General features: G+C 47.2%; 4 protein-coding genes across 6 annotated transcripts; 1 reads left to right on the forward strand and 3 right to left on the reverse strand.

Annotated features, from left to right (window-relative positions):
- Positions 1 to 125: 125 nt before the first annotated feature.
- On the reverse strand, positions 126 to 17093 carry LOC117848887 (uncharacterized). Of its 3 annotated transcripts, XR_004638958.2 has the most exons (12): positions 16732 to 17090; positions 14783 to 14871; positions 7331 to 7417; positions 6982 to 7028; positions 6843 to 6900; positions 5810 to 5920; positions 5524 to 5640; positions 1262 to 1482; positions 998 to 1175; positions 612 to 698; positions 395 to 514; positions 126 to 307 (listed from the first exon to the last, which is right to left on the reverse strand). XR_004638958.2 is itself a non-coding variant. In XM_034730466.2 (11 exons), exons 2-10 carry the CDS (start codon positions 14856 to 14858, stop codon positions 634 to 636), a joined length of 960 nt encoding a protein of 319 aa, XP_034586357.1. In that variant the 5' UTR covers positions 14859 to 14871; positions 16732 to 17092; the 3' UTR covers positions 494 to 536; positions 612 to 633. The 3 variants fall into 3 exon arrangements, 1 of the variants encoding a protein (XP_034586357.1); XR_004638959.2 differs by lacking the exon at positions 612 to 698 and having other exon boundaries at positions 16732 to 17093; XM_034730466.2 differs by lacking the exon at positions 126 to 307 and having other exon boundaries at positions 494 to 536; positions 16732 to 17092.
- On the reverse strand, positions 7450 to 11284 carry LOC140222392 (uncharacterized). The gene has a single exon (XM_072292869.1). The coding sequence runs from the start codon at positions 11282 to 11284 to the stop codon at positions 10679 to 10681; it is 606 nt and encodes a 201-aa protein (XP_072148970.1). The 3' UTR covers positions 7450 to 10678.
- A 178-nt stretch (positions 17094 to 17271) lies between the features above and the next one.
- On the forward strand, positions 17272 to 19952 carry LOC117848886 (uncharacterized). The gene is made up of 5 exons (XM_034730465.2): positions 17272 to 17650; positions 18137 to 18282; positions 18373 to 18649; positions 18862 to 19134; positions 19218 to 19952. The coding sequence occupies exons 1-5, from the start codon at positions 17333 to 17335 to the stop codon at positions 19695 to 19697; spliced, it is 1494 nt and encodes a 497-aa protein (XP_034586356.1). The 5' UTR covers positions 17272 to 17332; the 3' UTR covers positions 19698 to 19952.
- Positions 19953 to 20704: 752 nt separating this feature from the next.
- Positions 20705 to 23427, reverse strand: LOC117848885 (protein RTF1 homolog). The gene is made up of 2 exons (XM_034730464.2): positions 23126 to 23427; positions 20705 to 22964 (listed from the first exon to the last, which is right to left on the reverse strand). The coding sequence occupies exon 2, from the start codon at positions 22932 to 22934 to the stop codon at positions 20982 to 20984; it is 1953 nt and encodes a 650-aa protein (XP_034586355.1). The 5' UTR covers positions 22935 to 22964; positions 23126 to 23427; the 3' UTR covers positions 20705 to 20981.
- Between the last annotated feature and the right edge of the window lie 489 nt (positions 23428 to 23916).

The raw sequence follows: 23916 nt of genomic DNA on the forward strand, positions 1-23916 counted from the left end.
AACTCGCGCAGCAGGAACGCACAAGAAAAAGGAAAGAAAGGAGCAACCACAGCAACCGCTATAAAAGCAATCCATTGCCACTGACAATCCTAGCACAAGGGAAGAATAATCAAACACAAACTGGATACTGAGAAGTGAGAAGATGAGGGCTATATTAAAATTGTTCATCTGTTTCACAATCTTCCGCAGCAAGTGAGGCAGGTAGAAGAGAAGGCCTTTGAGGCCATATTTACAGCTAAATAGGTAGATTCCATCATCAGTGCTAGAACTAGATTTGGTTAGCTTCTTATACCAAGAGTCGACGAACCTGAGTGGAACAGATGAGACAACGTTAAGAGCTAAAATTCGTGTGATGGCATTATAGTTATAATGAATTTCAGAGATCTTGACTCACCAAAATGATCCCAAATCCGGGCCGTCCAATTCAAAACCATCCTGATAAGAACCAATTTTTGAAAAAGGAACAAAGAAAAGACTCTTCACCGGTGATACTACCACTAGACCAATAAATTACCTGCAAAATCAATCAGCACAAGCTTATTATATTGAGTGATGAACTGTGTTCCAAGATTGAAATTGTAGGTGACAAAAGCCAATGGTGGAGTACCTACCAATGGGCTAATAAGCTTATTATTACTCTACTGAGGACTTGATCACATGAACATGTCCATTAGCTTGCTGCTGCGCCTTCTTGCTGCCTAGAGAACAAAATGCGCAATTACTAGTAAGATAATAATGCTACACATTCCTTTCATGTAAGAAGGTTTAGGCATCGCATGCGGTGATTGTAGGTCCAAATCCTATAACTTTCTTTCACAAGCCAGGATAAGGGTGCTAAACAATGATAAAGATTTTCGGGAGCCTTTTAGTCAATAAGTGCTTACAATTCCTTTCGATGGGTGTATATGACCAGCGCAACTCATTTGTTGTTTAACAAAGTTTTTAAGGAATGAACAATGAAGTCACTACAGGAGTGAAAGAAAGATCATGTTCCAACCTTTGTTTCTCGAATGGGGAACAGCAGCTTTGTTGCATCTGGATCGTGAACCTTCATTGCTAACCGTAGATGCTTGTGTATCTGCTCTCTCAGTTTTGGTTATTAGTGAGTGGTTAGGCGTGCTTGCTGATAATTGCTGAGGAATTCCTGAGCATGATTCAGATGTGCTTGCAATAAGCTGATGAGAAGAAACATAGCAGAATGCATCATCAGTAAGAGAACATGTCAAAATATCCTATCAGTGCTTACAGGGTGGCATCAAACCTTTGTTTGAGGAACAAGGTTCTTCTGAGAAGCAGGTAATGATGAATTGTCACATGGCGTAAACTGTGACGCCATTAATCCATTTCCATGTGACAAGTTTAAAGTTGTGTGGCTGCTCAAATGCTCCATACATGATTCACGATACAGCTGACCAAGCTCCAATCGAAGACGGTAGTTACCCTGTGAATGATACATTTTTGTTGCGAGAGGAACTGGCGCATCTGATATAATTAAATGAGAAAATCAAAACACTATCTAATCAGAGGTAACAATGCCATGAAAATTGAATAAAATTATATTATTCTCAAGTCAAAACAACAGTTGGGAAATTGGATGAACATCCAAAGTAGAGCCTTGGGCCTTCTGGTTACTGCTGCATAGCTATGCAACTGACTTTAAACAAACATTAACTGGGTAAGCAAAAAAAAAAGTGCTATGAACCAGCATGGAATGTAGAAGATAGAGCTACGCGGGCAAGGTTTCATTATGAAGAAACTGGGTGTAAACAATTTCTTTTTTCTTCAAAAACTCAGGAAAGCTGCTTTCATTAAGAAGAGAGGAGAATGATACAAAGGATGGGGTCAAATTTTAGAATCAGAACTCCCATTATCCACTGTTTATAGGATCACCAAAACATTTGGACTAGCACCATTGAAGGAGTTAAGACCGTTGTGCAACTTGGTAAGGATGAAGGATTCTTATCCTCTTCATTCCATGGCCAGTTAACAAGAGGAATGAGAACCGAAAAAACTTGTTCCCAGAAAATTGGGAGCAAAAAAGGAAAAAGTATAGGTCCTCCCTCTCCCCACCCCCCTTTCTTTCCTCCCAAACCCCCACCAAAACCGAATTCCACATGCTAATCATGCAGCTGGAATCCACCTAAGAGAAAAAAAGGAACGGAGTCTGTTGGATAGGCATCAGTGTAGGAGCCCAGATCATTAAAAATGATTAGACTATCTAGTGCAAATAAAAAAACACTGCTTGTTGCTTAGCTTTAATCCAAGAAAGAATAATGTAAATCATCACTCCATAACATTCCTACTTGTCTGTGCATAAATCATTACTCCATAACATTCCTACTTGTCTGTGCACGAAAAAACATAAACAGAAGATAATCTGTAGCATTACAACCACTAGGAGGATGCAAAGCATACTGACAACTGAGAAGCAATCAATACCTCTGAGGTGACTTTTAGGCAAATTGATAGTGTTAGGGATAGCACTTGTATTCGTAATAGGGGCACTAGGCCCAAATATATACAGGTATAGGAAGGGGGAAATATACACAAAACCCCCTAATACAAAAGGGAAAATATCAATAGTACATATACATCTAACACCCCCCTCAAACTCATGGTGGGTCAAAAACACTGAGTTTGGAGAGATAAAATCTGTGCTAAACGCGGGTCTGTGCCTTTGTAAAGAAATTAGCCAACTGCAACTCTGAAGGCACATACTGAAGAGCAATAACCCCATCCTGAACCTGTGATCGTGTATAAGAAACAAACACACCAATATGCTTAGTAAGCTCATGCTTCACCGGATCACGGGCAATACTGATAGCACCTGTACTGTCAGACAAAAGAGGAGTTGGCACAGAAACTGAAACACCAAAATCCTCAAGCAACCACCGTAACCAAGTCACCTCTGCCGTCACAAGCGCCATAGCATGCAACTCAGCCTCAGCACTCGAACGAGAAACTGCTACATGCTTCTTAGTCTTCCAAGCAATAAGGGAACCACCAAGAAAAACACAATAGGCAGAAAGAGATCGACGATCAGAGGGATCACTAGCCTAGGTAGCATCACAATATGCCTGGAGATGTAAGGAGCTAGAGCGTGGAAATAATAGACGGCGTGAAAGAGTCCCACGAAGGTACCCTATGAAGAATGATCACCTCGGCGAGACTAAGCCTCACGAGACTAAGCCTTCTTCTTCCTGTAACAATATACCTCCACATGGTTATCCTTGCCACACCAGTCACATTTAAGAGCTCCACCCCCTCCACTCTCAGAAGAAGGCACCATAGTTGGAGGAACAACAGGTCAAGTGGAGGAGCTGGCGGCCAAAACTGAAGAGTACCGCAACAATCCACCAGCAAGAAAGCGAGTCTCCTCATTACGAACAGCAGCAAGAGCCTCCATCAGAGACACAAGGATGTCGAGAAAGCAGCTGTGCACGAAGTGGCTCAAACTCATCCCGGAGACGTGTCAAGAAGTCGTAGGTGCGGCGAAGCTCAAGGGCCTGTTGCTGACCCAGGCAAGACTGAAAGTGCTAGGTGACAACTGAGAACCAAGAGTGTCAATCTGGCGCCAAATAGCAAAAATCTGAGCATAGAAGTCATCAACTGTACCATCACCCTGTCGAATAAGCTACTCTTAACGAATGGCTGCAAGAAAGGTAGACTGACCAGTGGGCTCATAGCGCTTACGAAGAAAGGCCCACATGAGATGTGCAAAATCAAGCTCAACAATATCAGCCGAAAACCTGTCCTCCAGTCTAGCAACAAGAATAGAAGCAGCTCGAGCATCCTCATCAACCCATATCGTGTATGCAGTAAACTGAGACTCATACGATGCAAGATCATCATAATCAGCAAGCAGCTTCACCACGTCCGCATCATAAGCAACAAGCAACTAATCCAACTCCACCTTCTCTTCAACCGTAGCCTTAGGAATCACCGGGTATGTAGGAGCAGTGGGACAAGGTGGGCAAGGCAACACGCTAGTCAGAAACTCGCAAAGACGAAGACCATGCATATGAATCTGTAGACGAGGAACCCAATCTCGATAGTTGGTGCCATTGATCAGCACTGGACAACGTAACACTGGGACACCACTAGACGAAGTAGCCGAAGAAGGAGCCATGGTGACGGCGAGAGCGCAAGTAGAGCAGTGGCGGGCGACGGCGAGAGCGCAGAGGAACAATGGCGCAAGCATTTTTTTTGTTTTTTTCTTTCTTTTCTTTTTTTCTACAGAGCCCTCATCCTCAGAGGTCAGACTCGTTTTAACCAAACGAGCACGGGCGGACGGACGGCGAGCGCACGGGCGGTCCAACGGATGTCGGCGCGGGCAGGCGATCCGGCGGTCGTCGGTGCAAGCGGGTGGGAGATCCGGCGGGCGGCCGGATGAGCGGCGGCAACAAGCCGCAGGCGCGGCGCTGGGGCGACGACGAGACGGGAGGCCAAGGCGGGCGAGCGGGAGGACGGCGGTGACGGCCGAGTACTGGCAGCGGCATGTCACACCATCAGGCAGGGGCGAAGGCGTCCTCAACGGCGAAGAGAACAGAGCCGATCTCAACAAGAGGATCGACGAGGAAATAGCACGCAAGTGCAACGTGCAAAGGGGAAAAGAAGGAACCCTAGGGCAGATTGAGAAGAAACCTAACCCTAGTTTGGCTCTGTACCATGTTAGAAATAGCACTTATATTCATAATAGGAGCACTAGGCCCAAATATATACAGGTACAGGAAGGGGTAAATATAAGGGGGTGTTTGGGAGGAGGGGGCTAAATTTTAGCCCCCGTCACATCGAATGTTTGGACACTAATTAGGAGTATTAAACCTAGACTAATTACAAAACTAATTACACAACCCTAGGCTAAATCGCGAGACGAATCTATTAAGCCTAATTAGTCCATGATTTGACAATGTGGTGCTACAGTAACCATTCACTAATGATGGATTAATTAGGTTTAATAGATTCGTCTCGCAATTTAGCCTAGGGGTTCTGCAATTAGTTTTGTAGTTAGCTTATGTTTAATCCTCCTAATTAGTATTCGAACATCCGATGTGACAGGGCTAAAGTTTAGCCCCCTCCTCCCAAACACCCCCTAAACAAAACCCCCTAATACAAAAGAGAAAATACCAACAGTACATATACATCTAACAGATAGCACTACAAAACAAAAACGGATGTAAATAAATTCTACCAAAAAAAACAAAAGATCAACTACTCATTTTAGGCAAGAAAAGGCTAGACACTATTGTTTAGATAAAAACATATGCAAGAGTAAATGCATTGGTTTCCTATGTAATATCCCTGGTCATATGACTCCAATCATTACATGCAACTAAAAATGAACCCACAAATTTATATAATTAGGCATTGCAAGCTAATATGGACACACAATATCATTCAAACACTAGGCATAGAGATCAAATGTCCCCTGAGAAAATTCAGCGAAAAGGAAAGCATAAGGATAAAAAAAGTCACCAAATTCATAACAATATTTACAGAGAAAATAGCACAAACTTTGATCACCTGTGGAATCTATAGGCTGTACTTTACTGGCACGTCCATTGTCCAACTCGAAAGTATTGGCACCGTTCTTGCTTTCAGGTTGAAATTTTGCTTTCACTTTTATGTGTACTTTTTGATCTATCAGATGTCAAGGCAGCAAAACTTTTGAAGACCCACAACATTTAGAGTAAATTAATGAAGGAAGTTTAAGAAGAGTATTCCACATGGAGAATACAAATAGCAGTAAGAAAGGATTAACAGTAAACTAAACATGAATAAACAGGCTGCCTCATAAACAATAGGATACTTCCATTACTTATCACTTTTATTTTTCTGCCCTTCTTTCGGGGCTTTGTAGGACTTTCATGATCAACACCCACTGAATCATTTGTATTTACCTTCCCTGAACTACATCGCTCTGCAAAATGAAAACAAATGTCTCAATGAAAAGGCTAAAAAATACTGGATGCTTATGATCACAAATTTACTGAAACGGTGATGCCAGCTTCTAAACGTTGGCTACACATATTCTATGATAGTATTCATCTTACACACTGGGTAATAATAAACAAGTCAAGCCACCATTTGTATTTGAAAAATCACATAAAAGGGATTTGACTATAACACCATTTTAATTAAGATTATTGGCCAGTGGAGTGACTGATGCTTTAAATGGCAATGCCACCAACTTTTCTAAGCAGGTGTATCGAAATTGTAAGAAATACACACTAATCAACTATTAAGTTAAATGATGTAAATAGTAACAAATTAGGGCTTCTTTTCACATGTATAAATTGCAAAATAGGGCGAGGCTAAAATGCACCCGGGTGCATTCTCTGTTTAGAATGCACAGACCCTGCAATTGCAACTGAGAGATAAAACCAATTGCAACTCGACGGAACTGATTGCAACTGGACTGAACTAGTTGCAACTCGGACCGAGCCGGTTGCAACTAGACGCAAACCAGTTGCGACTCGAACTGAGCCGGTTGCAAGTCTGTCTGAACCGGTTGCAACTGGACGCGTACTAGTTGCAATTTGGATCAAGCCAGTTGCAACAAGGAGACTAAACCAGTTGCAACCAGAGGGTGGGTGCATTCTGTATACAAAATGCACCCAGGTGCATTATAGCAAAACAGTTGCAAAATATATAATTATGCATTGAAAAATCTTGATTTGTGCTATATTATGAGTTTGAATTTGTGGGTTAAATGTCCACAGAAGATCAGTGATGAATTACACAAACTTGACAAGATCTGTTACTCCTAAAACATGAGCAGATTGAACTTAAGTACAAGTAGTTACCCCTACATAATGTTAAAGCAAAAATGTTAATAGCACCTGTATGAACTGCATATTGGCTAGCCTTGACTGGCTTCTTGCAAGTACTACAGCAGACCTTCAATAAAAGAGTTTTTGATCCAGTGGATCAGCCATTGTCAAAAAAGGGAAAGCATACAGGTAGATTCATCAAAGTTACCAGGTCCAAAGGATCAGCCATAGGTTTTGATCCAAATATATGCATATCTGCACAAATTTATTGGATAAGTTAATAAACTAAGTAGTAGCTTCAACAGGTGACTTTTACATGTGAGCTACAATTATCTGATATATTAGAACCATGTGTCGTAGAAATAGTACACATAGCAGGCAATATAAATGCATATGACGGCAGCGAAATATCAAGCTAACAAAAAAAAACACATATGAGGTAAAAGCCAGTAGCACAAAAAAGGTCTACCTGTGCCACCTGGTAAAGATAACCCTTATTACTAGAGAGAGACTAGAGAAACTAACTGAAATCTTTTAGTTCAGCAAGGGGAGCTTACCATTTTCATCTAGTAAATTTGGTTCGTGTGCGTCAAACAGTTGCTTTTGCAGGACCTGTGCCGCAGTCATCTCATGCATCACATCATCTGCCAAAAGTAACAGAACAGATTTTTTTTCATTCTCAAACACACTAGAAACACGGATTGCATCATTTCAGTACCAGTCCCTATGTTTTATATGTTTATTCACTCAAGAGAGACAAAAAGAAACCCAAGGAACAAAAGATAGACAACAATCAAAAGATCAACCATAAGCTAGCTGTGCATACATAACAAAAACCACACCATTTTTAGCATGCACATGATGAGATATATGAAGGTTATAACTTACTTACTACCAAATAAACCAACTAACCAAGATAATCCGCATGCAATCATTGATTTTGCACTGTACAAAACATATTGTCAAAATTTTGCAAAACAAATCAATAATCCCAAACTGAGTGAAAACATTTTTTTCTCGAACTACGCAGGAGAGCTGCATGTCATTTCATTAAGAGAGAAAAGAGAAAACAAAAGTCCGGTTAAGGACTAAAACCCCCACAGCACAGAACACACACCCACAAACCTACATAAAGAGGCCTATAAACATGCCACAGAAACAAACCCGACCTCGACCAAAGACCTCCTGACCTAGACTGTTGGGGCCTGCGGCCTCCCCAGGAGATCCTGGAGTTTAGATGCCCCAGCCATGCCCCAAATACTAATCTCGTCAGCCACTGTCTGGAGCAGCAGGGGGATGCTAGGTCTGGCATTCTCGAATACACAGGAATTCCTGTGTTTCCAAACTTCCCAGGAAACCAAAATAATCAGCGAGTTAAGCCCTTTCCTTATCTCCTTAGGGACTGAGCGCAATGACTTCTTCCACCAAAATGAAAAACGAGCTTCAGAAGGAGAGGGTATCAGGGCTGACAGATGTAGAGGTTGGAGGACCAGGGAACAAATTTGTCTTGTAAAGACACAGCCAACCAACAGATGCTGATCTGGGGCATCTTGCTGCAGCACAACTCTGTCAACAAGATCCCAAATCTGGAGATATTCCAACAGGACCTGAACTGAGAGTGCACCCTTTATATCAGCAACCCAACTTCGATTATCAAGGGCTTGGGCCACTGTCCGTCTTTTAATTGTCCTTTTAGGGATGGCTTTGAACAGGTTGGGAGCCAATTCCTCTATAGTTTTGCCCTCAATCCACCTATCTTTCCAAAAGAGAGTGGAAACCCCATTGCCCACAATATGGTCTACTGCCACCTTGAACAGGCCTCGGCATTTTGAGGAACCTGAATTTGAAATCCAGACCAAGGTCGAGAAGGATCAGTTTTCTGAGCCCACAACCATCTGACTCGCAGTGCCCAGCCAAGAGTTTCCAGATTAAGGATCCCCAAACCTCCATACTCCAGGGGCCGCTGTACTCTTTCCCATGACACCAGGCAGTTACCCCCATTGGCTTGTTCCTGACCTTTCGAAAGAAAACCTCTTCTCTTGTCGATGGCTTTTATCACCCACCTTGGCAGATCAAGAGCTATCAAGGAATAAATGGGAGTGGAAGATAAAACAGCCTTAACCAATACCAACCGACCTGCTCTATTCATTAGAGATGCCTTCCAGCTGGGCAAATGATCAGCTACTTTGTCAATCAATGGCAGTAACACTTCTTTGGTGGGCTTATTAATAGACAGAGGCAAACCAAGATAAGTGCATGGAAAATCTTTGACTGCACAAGACAGGACTTCAGCAGTGATATTCATTTCATCTTCCGAGCAGTGAATGGGAGACACAGAACTTTTCACCAGATTGGTATGGAGACTAGATGCATGTCCAAACAGGTCAAGAATGTTTCTGATTACCTGCAGATCAGTCCTTTCTGGCCTAAGGAAAATCACAGCATCATCTGCAAAACAGGAGACCCGATGTCTAACATGCTGGACAGCAAGTGGCTGAAGCAAATCCTCTCTCGCCACGTAATCCACTAGGGAGTTTAGGACGTCCATGACCAGAATGAAGAGCATGGGGGAGAGTGGATCTCCCTGACGAAGGCCCTGACTATAAAGAATAGATTCCCCTGGCTCCCCATTAACCAACACTCAAGTAGATGAGGTTGACAAAATTAGGCTTATCATGTCCCGCCATTTCTGTCCAAAACCCAACTGCCTCATGACTTCCAGGAGAAAGGACCATGAAACCGAGTCAAATGCTTTGGAAATATCCAGCTTGAGGAGAATATGAGCCTCTTTCTTTTTATGCAAGGATTTCACCATTTGTTGGACAAACAGGAAGTTGTCATGGATATTTCTCCCCCCTGATAAAGGCGCTCTGATTGCTTGAAACCATAGAAGGCAGCAGAGGAGCAAGCCGGTTGGCCAGTACCTTTGTTACTAATTTGGCAAAACTGTGAATCAAGCTTATAGGCCGATAGTCCTTGACATACAGAGCATCCATCTTTTTGGGTAAAAGAGTGATGAAAGCAGAGTTTAGCAGCCTAAATTTGAACACATGCCCTCGATGAATAGCATGGAAGGCGGCCAGCAAGTCACATTTGATAATACTCCAGCAGGTCTTACAAAAACGACCTGTAAAACCATCTGGTCCTGGTGCTTTATCAAGGGGCAAATCTCAAATGGTTGCCCAGATTTCATCCTCAGTGAAGGGGGCATCAAGTGGAGATAGATCCCTAGGCTGTATGCCAATCTCATCAAGGTCAATTGAGAAATTCCGCTCCTCAGCCGTACCAAGCAAATTATCATAAAAGTTCAGGACTGCTTCCTGTTTTTCCTCTTGGGAAGTAACCAGTAGGTCATCCACCTGTAATTTTGCAATAAAATTCTTCTTCCTGAAACGAGCCTGCTGGTGGAAAAAAGCTGTATTTGCATCTCCTCCCCGGAGGTAAAGGATCCTTGACCGCAGCCGGGCAATGGTTCGCTCAAGAGAGGCCAAACCAAGGCAATGGAGCTTGAGCTTCTTGCGCAGCCATTCCTCACTAGCAGAAAGCTCACGAGAGTCCCTAGCAATCTCAAGCCGATGGATAATTTCCTTGGCCATTTCCAGCTGCAGCTTGATGTTCCCCACTTTCCTTTGTCCCCACTTTTGAAGACCTTTGCTAAGGCGTTGCAGTTTAAGAAAGAGGCGCTCAACTGCACAATTAGTTTGCACAGGAGCTTCCCAATTTTGCTGCACAGCCTCCATAAAACCTGGAACCTTGGTCCAGAAACTCTCAAAATGAAAGCGGCACTTGCCGGCTGTATTAATCTTCAGCCCAAGAATTAGAGGGCAATGATCAGACACTCCCAAAGCATCACTTTGCAAAATAGAATCAGGGAAAATGTCCTCCCATTCTGAACAGCAGAATGCTCAATCGAGCCTAACAAGGGTGGGCGACATCCTTTCATTTGACCAGGTGTATTTTCTACCCAAGAGAGGTATTTCTTTGACCTCGGAATCATCCAAAAAACGTCTAAATCTACCCATCATGGCTCTGTCCAGATTAGCATTGTTCTTGTCTGCTGCCTGGTATATAAGGTTGAAGTCGCCTGCAAGCAACCAAGGGCCATTGCATAGGCTCCTAATGTTTCTAAGCTCCTGTAAAAACAGTACCTTCTCTTCATCATCTTGAAGGCCATAAACTCCTGTGAACCACCAGTTACGGCCCTCCTGCTCAGAGAACTGAACTGAGACTGAATAAGTATCGACCCGAGTAGCGATGGCTTGGCAGGTGTTGCTCTTCCAGGCAATCAAGACTCCTCCCCTAGTTCCATTAGCCAGTAAAGCAACAAATTTATCAAAGGATGAGCCAAGGACTAAAAGGAGCACGCGCTGATTCATGTGTTCAATTTTAGTCTCTTGAAGACAAACTATCTCAGCACTACTCGACAGTATGACGTCCCTGACTGAATTCCGCCTAGCTGTTCCATTGAGTCCCCGCACGTTCCAAATCAAAATTGAGGAAGCATTCATCATCAGAAACTAAAGGGGCGACCAAAACAAAAATCTAGAGGGAGGCAAGCACGTCAGCAGAGCGTGCCTGCTACCCCTCCTCCACTGTCCAACCAAAGATTGCAGCCAGCGCCGAGACATGAGATTCAGACAGTAGCTGTCCATAAAGCTTGCCATATTCATCCTGAACAGTAACATCGATCTTCTTCTGTAGACCAAAACCCAGGCTCCTCATCACCTTCCTCTGAGCTAGACTGATCACCGGTCCAGGGGAACAAGGTTCTGCTCCAGCCACCTTCTGCTACGGCGCGGCAAGGACCCCGGTAGTGGCTTCTTCATCCTCCGTTTCTGAATCAGGGGTTGGGGGAGCAGAGCATCGATGGGCTTGCTAACCTTGTCGAGTTTGCGTAGTAGAGCGGTCGAGGGAGACTCAGGGGGTGGAGAAGCGTCCTGTGTTGGTGGAGAGGCCCTTGAGCGGAGGCGCTTCCTGGAATACACCAGTGGGAGGCTCTGAACCAGCCCAGTCTGACGTCTGGGGGAGGCACCACCCCCATTCAGCAGCAGATGTTGAGGGGAGGCCGCCATGGAAGGCTCCTCTAGTGCCGCACCTCCTTCCGCCAAGTCTTGAACGTCTTCTCCGTCCTCTGGTGGCGGTTCAGCATCCCCCGTGTTGACCTCCGGGAGGTCCTCCAGGTCAGACCGGCCGCCGGTAAAGGGTGGGTCCGGGGCGTCCCTCTCCTCCTCGGGAACAGATATCAGACCCGCCGCTGCTACTGCCGTCAGACCCGTCGCCTCAGCAGTAACGGTCATGGCAACCAAAAGGATGTGGTCAGCCATCGAGTTCGGCATGAGCATGCAGCAGGCGAGTCCCGAAGCATCAGGAGATGAATGCCCTGTCACGCCACCCTCCGGGACGAGGCCCGAAGGCCCTTCAATGCCCAGCGGCACGCCCGTCTCCACCTCCGCCCGCGCGCCCTCGGGGATGAGGCTCGCAGACTCATCAATGCACAGCGGCACGCCCGCTGCTGCCTCTGCCCACACGCCCTCCGGGGTGAGACACGAAGACTCTTCAATGCACAGTAGCACGCCCGCCTCTGCCTCCTCCCCCACGCCCGCAGCCACCGCATTAATCGCCTTGGGAATCGAATCCGGCGCATGCGTGGAGGGGGCGGGACCCGAAGCAATCGGGGTTGAAGGCCCCGTCGCTAACTCCTCTAGGACGGGACTCGATGGCCCATCAATGCTGGCCCCCTCAGTTCTTGGAGAGATTGACGTCGTGGCAACTTGGTGTGGGCCACCTTGTTCGCCCGAAGCGGGGGCTCTGGGACCCAGGCGATCGTGCACCGGGATTCGCGCTCCTCGAACCTCACCGGAGCCGTCAACCGGCGGGGGAGGAGACGGCGATCGACGACGGCGCTGTTGCCTGGGTTCATGGCCATCACCATCAGAGGAGGAAGACGGACCAGAGGCCTCCTCCCCCTCCAAAGGGAAGATGATAGCAGTAGCAATGCTGATATTGTAGCACAGGCTCCTCTTGATCAGTGGCCACTCATCGTCTTTAGTGGGCGGCTCAACAACTTCCAGAACCATGGCTGACGGAATTGCTTCAGGTTGAGAACACTAGGCCAGGAGCTTGAAAGCTGACAAGTCTGAACGATCCGTCGTCTCTGGAAGGAGCCGGAGTACCTAGCAATGCTTGTTCAAGAGATGTTCAGCCGTCCTTAGATTCCACTCATGTTGTGGAACTCCCCTGAGCGTCACATTCACCAGAACTCGCAAGGATCCTGCTTCAGCATAAGCTTGTCATGACCATCGTTTAAGGTGAAGCCTGAATGAGGATGCTCTAATGGGTCTACCATTCCCATAGACGCGTGACGCTGTTTGCTCATCCGGCCCGCCGGTGATGACCAAAACGAAGAAAGCGTGCCAGAGAGTCTTCGACCTGGGTCATGCCACCTGACCAGTCCAGGACACACTTCTCCACTGGTGGCACGCCAATGTGTGGTAGAGCAGCGACCATGGACGGCGCCAAAGGCTTTGTGGGTTGAGAGCCTTCGCCGCCACTGTCCGGGTCTTGACGTCCATTAGTATGGTTCCGGCGGGTGGAAGAGCGCCGGCGCCTGTTTCTTCTTCATTGCCTCCCAGCACCACTAGAGCCGCCGGTGTCTGCACCGGCAGTCGAACACCACCCTTGATCCTGGACGCCCCACGCCGCCGCGGGAGCCAAAATGCGCCGCCATACAGAGACTCTCCTTGGGTGGAGGACGAACGGTAATCGGACGACGCCGGTGCCCATACTAGAGGGGCTCTGTTCTCCCGGCGAGCCGGACAGTGGTACGAACGATGCCCAGGTCGCCGGCAATGAAATCAGCAAGTTTGGCGGCGGCATTCAGTCGCGTGATGAGCCGTTGAAAAACAGTTGAAGCACGTGTTCCTCAAATCATCCGGGACCTGGCGGCGACCTCCATGAGCGGGGCGGCACTTGCCAAAGCCGCGACGCCGTCACCTTCGCAGCACCAACTGGAATCCATCCACATCCGGACCACGACCGGCCAAACGGCCATGGTGTACCTTGGAGCGGATGTTGCCCACGATGACTGACCTGAGTTGGCGTGGCGGGCGCGGCAGGCGCGGCTGTCTCTTCACCGGCGGCCGGTCGACTGGCAAAGCAAAGGACTCCAGGGACTCCGCGGCTGCGGCCAAGACAGGAGGGGCTAGAAGCACGTCACGGTAGGAGGCCCTCCTCAGGAGACTTACGAAACCTTCAGAGGTGGGAGAACCATCGCTCCAGCGTTCCTCCTTCGAACGGCCAGCCGGCTTGAAAGGATGTGCCAAAGGGGAGAGGGGTAAGGACGGATAAACCGACGCCGGGGCAGGGTGCTAGGAGGTTGGCCGTGAGGGCTGCACGGCCTTGGTGGTGGCTACCGGCTCCGGGGTGGACACCGGCGGGAGGCTCTGGGAAGGGGAGGTGTCAGGAGGGGAAGCGGTAGGGGGAGCCATCAAGTAAAGAGTACTTATGGACCAATGCCATTTATGCTCCAGAACATAAAACAAGTGTGACTCACTGAAACAAAACATGCACACTGCATTGGGCCATTGAGTTAAATATAACTAAGTCCAGTAACAAATTAAACTATCCTTTGAATCCATAGAAGAATTTGTATATGAATAGTATTTCATTTTCCATGGAATGTTTTCTCAGTTACTTTTTTCTAGAGTTTGATATTCTCCCTTTCTCTTTGCACAGAACCAGTCAAGTTGATTTTTTTTAAGGAAAAAAATGCAAGTTGCACAAGTTCTAGTAACTTGGTGCACCATTATATCTCAACTAATCATGAACAACTTTATTAGTGGACTGCACAAATCCAATAAAATCCGACAAGTACATAGGAACTGTACACTTCATAAAGACTAAATCCAATTTCCAACCTAACTATGAAATATTGAAGTATTGTGGTCTTGTGGATGAAGTTGGCAAGCTAAATGGAAAACCAAAATACTAAAATATAAGCTATACTTTACCTGGTGCTGTGTGATTTTCTGTCATTACAAGCTTCAGCACAGAAGCCATTTTAAAATGCCCCGGCATGCAAACCATTTTGAAATGCAACCTACAATCCAGCCACGTGTTACATGCCATAACTGACATAATTCAACATGAACATAGTTGGATCTAAGTGACATAAGGGAGCACATTATCAAGCCCAATTGTTAACACATAATAAATACAAAAATGACATAGCCACCAAAGTACTTTCTGAACTTAAAATTGCTGGAATATAAACCAAAAATATATATCCATATGACTATATTATTATAGCCAAAGTCAAATGCACCTCACTTTTTTGGGTCTATATTGAGAGGCCTCTCATTTTGACTACTGAAAGCAAATACATCTAAAACCAAAATAAATAAGAGTATAGTACCTCATGTTCTGTGGAAAGAAAGATGGATTATGAAGAAAAAAAATCAGAGTCTAACAATACTATGTAAGGGGAAGGGAGCCACTAAAGAACAGCATGCACAAACATCATTATCTAAGTATCTCTGTCCTCTAAGGTTTTAAGAATTCCTGATGATACCCTACTGAGGCTTTGGGGAGACCATACAAGAATATTGTTTTCTACCATTTGTCAGCAGCAACGATCAACACAAACAAGAACTTCATGAAGCTTCAACTCTTGTTACATGTTAATCGCAGACTAAAGATGTTACACTATCCACACAGTTAAAAAGATATAATATGTTAATATTAACTGAAGGTTGAAGAAAGTTAAGGTATTCTATTGTGTAAATCTAAATCCTAATCACCTTCATAAGTTTCGTAATGGCATATAGGACATCTGTATAGAAAAGTTCTCTGGCCTAGCTTTACCCAATCTATCCTCTTGTATTAGCTTTCTGTGCCCCCAAGTCCCACTATGATGCATGAGTCTCGCATTTTCTCTGAGGCTAGTAAAGTTTAGAAATCAGTAGCAAATAAATTGAACCAATAAAGAAGGTTTTAAACTATAGGTTTGAACTTGAAAATGCAAGGAAATACAAAACCATACATCTGAAGTAACGAATGTTCATTATTTCAGGACTCCAGTGATTTATCAGGATATAAAAGCCCCAGTTACAGAATAACATCTTGATAAAGAGTTAGTTTTGTATGCTTCTACGTTAACATCAAAAGTACAAACCAACTGGCAACTGGTATGCATGAACATTGGAATCAAAACTAGATCTACAAATTGATAATCATGTAAACAAATAGCAAAATTAATATATGACCTGCAAATTTCAAGTCTAATATAACCCCAAAACTCAAAATAATGAGGGTAACTGCACACCTATGTTACAGTTCGACATTCCAGAACCCTGCAGTTCCTCAACAACATCATAATGCAACCCCCCAAAAAAACAATTGTATGCTGGGCCCACATATCACCCAGTGCTTGTAAATGTTTAGTTCACATGCATACCCAGTCTCTTCATGCCTATTTGAAGTTCAGGCTTATAAAGTGAAACCACCATAATAGCTAAACAACTGCCGAAACAATGGCTGCTCCACCACCACATTCGACACTCCAGCATCTGATGTTACATTAATTAAACAGCAATTTTACCACGGCATGGGTACTGCAAAGTTGTGATATTACTGCTACAGTCAGTAGCGTCCCCTAATTCAAATCAACTGCATTTGAAGTTCTTTAAAAAAAAACAATGCTGCGGACATTACTAACTAGTAATCCAGCGTCACAAACAAATGCCACCATTTACCATCAGGCAAAGTTGCATTATGTCCACTACAACATTTCTGAATAGAGATCACATTCCTAACCAATAAAGTGTCTGGATCATCACAAAGATTCCGCAAATCAGCACCTCACCGGCACATTCCAACCAGCCCAAAAAATTAGATCGAATTATACCAACGAATTAATCAGGTAAAAAACACCGGAAAATTACGTTTACAAGTGTCTCACCTGGAGCAACCGAATTCCTGAAGCACGCGCTTCCCTCGAAAAATCTCAAAAAAAATCTGGACAAATCAATCTCGAAATCCAATCAATCAATCAACCCCGCAACGCCGCCGCCGCATCCGCATCCTCCGCCGCCGCATCCGCATCCTCGCCCTCGCCCCCCGCGTCACATGCCAAATTCCGCGGCGAGAGGGGCCCCCGCGCAGGAGGGCGCGAGACCGGCGGGCCGGACGCGGGAGAAAGGAGGACACCGAGGAGGGAGCGGGAACCACCAGCGCGCGGCCGCGGCGGCGCCCCGGCGATCACCGGCGGCGAGGGGACGCGGCGATCGGGCGGGGGGCGAGGGGGGTGGAGGGCGAAGCCGAGCGAGCGCCAAGCGTTGCAGATTTGGGTACCGGGCCTCGGGCTCGCCCGGTTCTTGTAGGCCCGAACCGGCCGGTTCGATGCCCGAGCCGGAAACCGCCGCGTCTGGTTCGATCGGACCGTACCCAACCCAACCCGCCCGCCGCTGCTGAACCAGCACGCGGCAGAGGCATCTCGCGGGCAGCAGCAGCAGAGAGCAAGGGAAGAGGGGAGGCGAGTGGCCTTTGCTGCGGCGGCGGCGATGGCGAGGGCGGAGGGGAGGGGGCCGAGGCGGAGCCGCGTGGCGTTCGTGCTGGTGGACGGGATCGGGGACGTGACGATCCCGTCGCTGGGCGGGCGCACGCCGCTGGAAGCGGCGCGCGCGCCGCGGCTGGACGCGGTGGCGGCGGCTGGGGTGGCGGGGCTCATGGACCCAGTGGAGCCCGGGCTCGCGTGCGGCAGCGACACGGCGCACCTCTCCCTGCTCGGGTACGACCCGCGCGTGTACTACCGCGGGCGCGGCGCGTTCGAGTCCATGGGCGCCGGGCTCGCCATGGCGCCCGGCGACATCGCCTTCAAGGTCGGCACCCCGTTCTTGGGTAGCACCGGATTGCAGCTGAAGTAGTGGTAGCTCGATTTGTTCAGATCATAGTGTGTTCTTGCCGTTCTATTGTTAAAGCTGGCTCCTTCTGCTGTCAACTTGTATACCCAGCAGTTATTGTTCATCATTCAGTCTTCTGTTTTGCGTTGTAAATTGATGCTCAGTTTCGTTAGACTCTTAGGCTGTAATTTTAGGTAGTTAGCAATGGTTCAGATCATTCAAGAGTGTGCATGCAGTAACTAAGTTTGGCCAACACTTTTTGTCAGATCTTGGGCTGTAGCTCTTCTAAGAAATGGCTTGGATCATTGAATTTGAGCGGCTGTAGTGTGGAAAGAAGCATGTTTCACCTATGTTTTCTTTCTTCCTTTTTATCCCTGGACAATATTTAATGTTTCTTATAGTATACGTATCAACTGATGAATGTATTAATCCCATCGCTGAATTGTGTGCTCAATTTGCATGCAGTCCAACTTTGCTACATTGGATGAGGGCACAGGGGTTATTGTCAGCAGGAGGGCAGATCGTCATTTTGAGGAGGAAGGCCCTATCCTCTGTGCTGCGTTGGATGGACTGAAGCTTCCATCTTTTCCTGAGTATGAAGTCAGAGTCAGGTGCAGCACTTACTCATCGGCGCATTTTTCCTCATTGAAGTATGTATGGTGTGTTGTTACTACTGTAATACATACCCTTTCTCTCTGCAGGTATGCCACTGAGCACAGATGTGGTGTGGTTGTCAAAGGACCAAAGCTGAGTGGGAACATTTCTGGAACCGATCCCTTGAAAGACAACCGCTTGCATCTGAAAGCTGAACCATTGGATGACTCAGAAGAAGCTAAAAACACTGCAGCTGTGGTCAACGAGCTTTCTAGGGAGATTACACGGATACTGGTTTCTCACCCCATCAATGCAAAGCGTGCAGCTGAGGGGAAGAACATTGCAAATGTTGTGCTGTTGCGAGGCTGCGGTATCCGGATTGAGGTTAGTGTAAAATATCTGGTACTACCGTTACTAGTCCTATATGGTACTTTAGTAGCAACATAAAAAATTGGTTTAGGTAGCTTTCGCAGGCTTACAGATTCTGTGGATTTGACATGCTTTTGCCCTGGCTAAGATTTGGCATGATTTTCCCCTACTTGGAACTTGATACTTCTGAAATAACTTCTGACTGAAGTTTCATGTGGCTCTGTTAGGTACCTGCCTTCGAAAGCAAGCATGGACTTGCACCATGCATGGTAGCTCCTACTAAAATCATAGCTGGCCTGGGACTGTCACTGGGCATTGATATCCTTGAAGCACCTGGAGCAACCGGAGATTATCGTACTCTCTTGACTTCCAAAGCCAAAGCTATAGCAAAGGCACTCTCTGCCCCTATGGATACACCACCTCGTGTTTTTGTGCCTGGGGAGGATGAATATAAAGCTGGAAAAGAAAATGGATATGACTTTGGGTTCTTGCACATAAAGGTAAATGCACATTTCAGGCCCTTTTCAAGCTAATATTGACGGTGTGGTTGGTTCTGATAGCTCCTCTCCGGATGTCGCTGCAGGCCATTGACGATGCTGGTCATGATAAGGCTGTCAAGTTAAAGGTGCGGGGTCTAGAAGCTGTTGATCGGGCTATTGGTCAGCTTACAAGGCTCCTTTGGGAAGCTGAAAAGGCCGGACACTACCAGTACTTCCTTTGTGTCACTGGAGACCATTCTACTCCTGTTGAATACGGTGACCATAGCTTTGAACCCGTCCCATTTACAATTTGCCGGCTGAGAGATTATGTGGGAGCCATTGGGGAGGATACTGTGTTGGGCACACCCCTTGATGATTTCCCACTCCCTTCAGTAAAATCTGGAGAAGATTTGCTAGACAATATAGAATCAGCTGAGCACAAGCCTGGTCAACTTAAAGCTTTCAGTGGTGATTCTGTGTGTGAATTCAATGAGATTGCCGCTGCAAGGGGCTGCCTTGGACGATTCCCTGGAAGTGAGATGATGGGCATCATCAAGAAGTTTATCAAGGCGAAGAACGACTAAGGCTGGTCCAAGTGCTAACCCTTTGCGTAATCTATTGATTACAAGGTTTCCATGGCTCTGTAGTAAATAATAATGACGAACAAAAGAAACATAAAAAAAACTATCTTGATCTGAGATGAATAAGAGCTGCCATGGTTCCATATCTAGCATGGAAAACATATTTGGATCTGATCTACTCGTGTACATTGTACCCAGTGTTGGGTCGCTTTCAGAGCACATGAATGGGAATTTTTGATGGAGTGGTCTTGTGGACAAGCCTAGTTCTCTTTTGCACTGGCAACTTCGTTTATCCTTTTGTCCATGTTTTTTTTGTAAGCAGTCCAGTTCAGTCTATGAAGCTTCTTGAGATGCTTAGCCCGGCTAAATATTTTGACACAATTTATGCTAATTTTGCATTCTTCCTACTCAAACGGTGCAGCAACTGTTATTACTGTAAATCGTCGTGATGTGCCATACGTTTTATGAGATGACAGAAATAAAAACCTGCATAAATTCAGTTTAATCGTCGTGATGTGCCATACATTTTATGAGATGACAGAAATAAAAACCTGCATAAATTCAGTTTGCAGATACGAAAAATTAAGCGAGAAAAAGAATTGAATATTTACAGATATTCTAAGACGCCAGTACACACATCACAGATGACACAAGTACAACTAAAATAGCTTAATCATATGGCATTCTGCAACCAACTTGCATAATTTCAACATGTACCGGACACACTGAGAGAGTGATTAATCAAGATCAACGAAAACCCAAGCAAATACGATTTACAGAACCTACAATAGATTAAGCTCAGGCATTCAGCAACAAATTAGCATATTTTCAACATGGACCGGACACTCTGAAAGAGTGATTAATCAAGATCGACAGAAAAACAAGCAAATAATATTTGGAACAAGAATTTTTTTTTACTAACAAAAACTTCTATGAAGCTAATGCGCTCTGCTGCAAATGTGCAGACATTCACCTTGTAAAACATCAAACAGGAAAAAGGATGCACAATATTTAATTCGACTAACTATGGATTCAAGCTGTTGCAACTTGCATATTGTCAAATAACAACGATAAGATGACAACACACTCCACATGTATAAACATGATGTCAGTAACTTAATCAGTCATACAGTAGGTAATATTTATGAAGAAACTGTATAGACTGCATGTTTCGTGTATTGTTTCTAAGAAAATAAGGGAAAGCGGATGATCTGGACAATTATAGAGGCACTGAAGCCAGGCAGACAGTTGAATCCGCTGAGCAGCCTGCAGAAGCACAGATACCCTTCACAGGAGACCCCGTCGCCTTTTGTAGTCACTCACACTCAGGGTCAAAGCATGCCTCCTTCCATCATTGTCAGGCACTTTGTACCCCATTGTAGCTTCTATCTTCTGCTTTCTAGCCATGTAACCATCAAACAGGCCCTTGGCTCCGCCAAATTCTTGCAGAGCAGACAATGATATAGGGAGCTCAAATGTGTGCAGCACATTTGATTCTGTTCCCAGATCCACTGGTGCATTGGTATCAATCAGCTTCCCAGCATCAGCCGCTGCCACTTGAGCTGCCGCTGTGGCTGCTGTACCAGTGTGAGCTTTGTTCTTGCCATCTTCATTGCCAGCCACTGCATTACCACTGGACCCGTTGGCTGCTTCTTCAGCATTATCTCCTCCTGGCTTAGCTGTATAATAGTTTCTCGATCTTGTCCACCTCCTCGAAAAAGGGTCATACCCAGCCTCTCCAGCCTTCAAACTTGTATTAATAGGTTTCATTTCCGAAGCGTTCTTGAAGTTCTCAGCACGGTTCTTCCTGTTCATAGCCTCCAACCTGGCAGCCTTGTCATTTTTTTTCATTGGCTGCGGCATGTTCTGCAGATTATTCAGCTTCACGCGGATCCTCTCTGCTTCAGCTTCGTTCCTCCGGCTCAGAGCTATCTCCAACTCATTCCTCAACCGATCCTTCTCAGCAGCAACATTGATAGTACGCCTCACAGCTGATTTCTCTCGCAGCATATTCTTCACAGCATCAGCTGAATACACATAGTTGTAGGCTTTCTGGATGGCATCTTTTTTCTCCAGCACTTCCTGACGAGTTGGTATACGGACACCATTCTTCTCAGCCTCTTGCAGCCATTCCTTGAACTCTTCTTCGTTGGGTGGGGAGTCCGATACCTGAGTCATCTGCCACCGAGCAGCATTAGCCTCACTATCCCACACAACATTGAGATACTTGCATGTTGTGTAGCTTTCCAGTTTGTACTTCCGATCCGGATCACTTGCATCCACATTCCTCACTATGCAAAGCCTGTATCTTGGGGTCCCAGACTTTGTCTTGCCAATGCCAAGCCGCACAAAGCACCCAGATACGGTCTCCTCAAAGAATGGCTCCATGAACCATTTCACCAGCTTTGACCTCCTGAGGGTAATACTCTTCACATCATCAAACTTGAGCGGGTCAATCCTACTGGGCGACTCATCAAACTCATCATCCCTGCCATCATCAGCAATCCTCCCATGGTCCTTCAGCCTCCCCCTGTTATCCCCATCGTTGCTCCCATCACTTGGGGGGCTCCCAGCCCTATGCCTAGTCGGAGAGCCGCTCTGAGGGAGCAGGTCCTTGAACCTGTTGCGGTATGCCTCCGGATCCTGCTGCCTCATCCGCTTGGCCCTCAGCTCGTTGAGGGCGCTCTTGGTGGCGGATCCTGACTTGTCGGCCCGGGTCGACGACCGCATCCGGCTGGGCGGTGGGGGCGGGCTGCTGTCCTTCCGGGCACCGGCCTTGCCCGTCTTGGAACGCGCCATCTGCTTGAGCTTGTAGTCGTCGATGCGGGAACTCCGCTCGGCCAGTATCAACTCCCTGTCAAGCTCCGACATCTTCTCCAGCTTCTCCTTGTCCTCCTCGTCCTTGTACAGGTCGCTCCCCACGGACGGCGCGCTGTCCGAGTCCTCGCTGCCGCTGCGCCTCCCGTCGTCGTCGTCGTCCTCCTCGTCATCCTCGTCACCGTCGCCCCGCCACCCGCCGGCCCGCCGGCCGCCCTTCTCCGGCTGGTGCCGCTTCTTGAGCGGCACCTGCGGCGGCGGCTTCTTCCTCGAGTAGCTCGGCGCGGCGTCCGAGTCGGAGTCGTCGTCGAAGCCGTCGGAGCCGCTCCCCCCGGAGTTCCACCGCGGGTTGCTCGGCCGGGACTGGCTCTTCCCCGTCCGGCCGGCGGCCTGCAGGAGCAGATTATCCAGGTCCTTCGTCATGGCGAAGCCCGCCCCTCCTCCAGAAACCCCCTACACGAACAACCAAACGAACCCATCAGCAAAAAAAAAAGATCACCTTTTCGCCGCGTAGCTACGAATCCATGTAGGAATCAAGAAACGCCGGTCCGTCCCAGATCTGGGGGGAAGGAAACAGTCCGGAACGGCGCAATGAGGACGGGGAGGAGACGCACCTGGAGAGTACAGCCGAGTCGGTCGGTGCAGGCGAGGAAGAAAGCTCGCGGTTTGTGGCGTTCGGGCGAAGGCGGCGAAAGCGATCGACGGAGGAGACGCCGGTGGAGGAGGGGAAAAGGGTGCGCCGGCCCTAGCCGAGTTGGAGTGGGAGAGAGAAGACGATGACAGATCGGGGTGGGCCGTGAGGACACTACTGGTGTACTGTAGCTAGTGTTGGGCCCGCGGAAAGCCCGGTTGCATCCGGGCTACTAGGCACTCGCCTCGCCTCGCCGGGAAGGCAAAGCTTCCTCGGACGTTTGCTTCCCTTGCTACAGCTAGCGCTTGCCTTGCAGCACGGCTCGATAAGGCGGCCAGCAGAGCTCGATGGGGCCACGGTGAAGCTCTATAAGGCGGCCTTCGGCGGCCGGCGGGCTTGACGCGGCAGCGGGGAACTTGATTCGGCCGCGGCAGAGTCCGATGCGGCGGTCGGCGCGCTCGACACGGCGGCGGGGATCTCGATTCGGCGGCCGGTGGGGCTCGACGAGGCAGCGGGGAGCTCGATTCGAACATGGCGGAGCTCGATTCGGAGGCAACGAGGTTCGATTTGTCCACCGCGGAGCTCGATTTCGTGGCGTTGTAACTCGATTCATCTGTGATGTACGTCGATTTGCCAACGGCAAAGCTCTTGACGTGGCTCGGCGACTCACGCGAGCGCACGACTGAGCAAGCGAACCTTGCCCGTGAAGGAGGCAAGGAAATCCTTGCCTAGCCAGGCAAGCTTGCCGAGCAAAACGAGCTTCTTCACTCACTA

The sequence above is a fragment of the Setaria viridis genome, chromosome 3 (assembly GCF_005286985.2).
Source record: "Setaria viridis chromosome 3, Setaria_viridis_v4.0, whole genome shotgun sequence".
Classification (NCBI taxonomy): Eukaryota; Viridiplantae; Streptophyta; class Magnoliopsida; order Poales; family Poaceae; genus Setaria; species Setaria viridis.

What these genes read in the sequence shown, in the direction of transcription:
- LOC117848886 (XM_034730465.2), top strand. Translation starts at nt 17,333, where the DNA reads ATGGCGAGGGCGGAGGGGAGGGGGCCGAGGCGGAGCCGCGTGGCGTTC. An exon ending in GAGTATGAAGTCAGAGTCAG is followed by an intron (nt 18,283 to 18,372) that starts GTGCAGCACTTA and finishes TTCTCTCTGCAG; the next exon opens with GTATGCCACTGAGCACAGAT. An exon ending in TTGGGTTCTTGCACATAAAG is followed by an intron (nt 19,135 to 19,217) that starts GTAAATGCACAT and finishes ATGTCGCTGCAG; the next exon opens with GCCATTGACGATGCTGGTCA.
- LOC140222392 (XM_072292869.1), bottom strand. Translation starts at nt 11,284, where the DNA reads ATGATGAATGCTTCCTCAATTTTGATTTGGAACGTGCGGGGACTCAAT.
- LOC117848885 (XM_034730464.2), bottom strand. Translation starts at nt 22,934, where the DNA reads ATGACGAAGGACCTGGATAATCTGCTCCTGCAGGCCGCCGGCCGGACG.
- LOC117848887 (XM_034730466.2), bottom strand. Translation starts at nt 14,858, where the DNA reads ATGGTTTGCATGCCGGGGCATTTTAAAATGGCTTCTGTGCTGAAGCTT. An exon ending in TGGCTGATCCTTTGGACCTG is followed by an intron (nt 6,901 to 6,981) that starts GTAACTTTGATG and finishes CTTTTATTGAAG; the next exon opens with GTCTGCTGTAGTACTTGCAA. An exon ending in TCCCCATTCGAGAAACAAAG is followed by an intron (nt 699 to 997) that starts GTTGGAACATGA and finishes TTTGTTCTCTAG; the next exon opens with GCAGCAAGAAGGCGCAGCAG.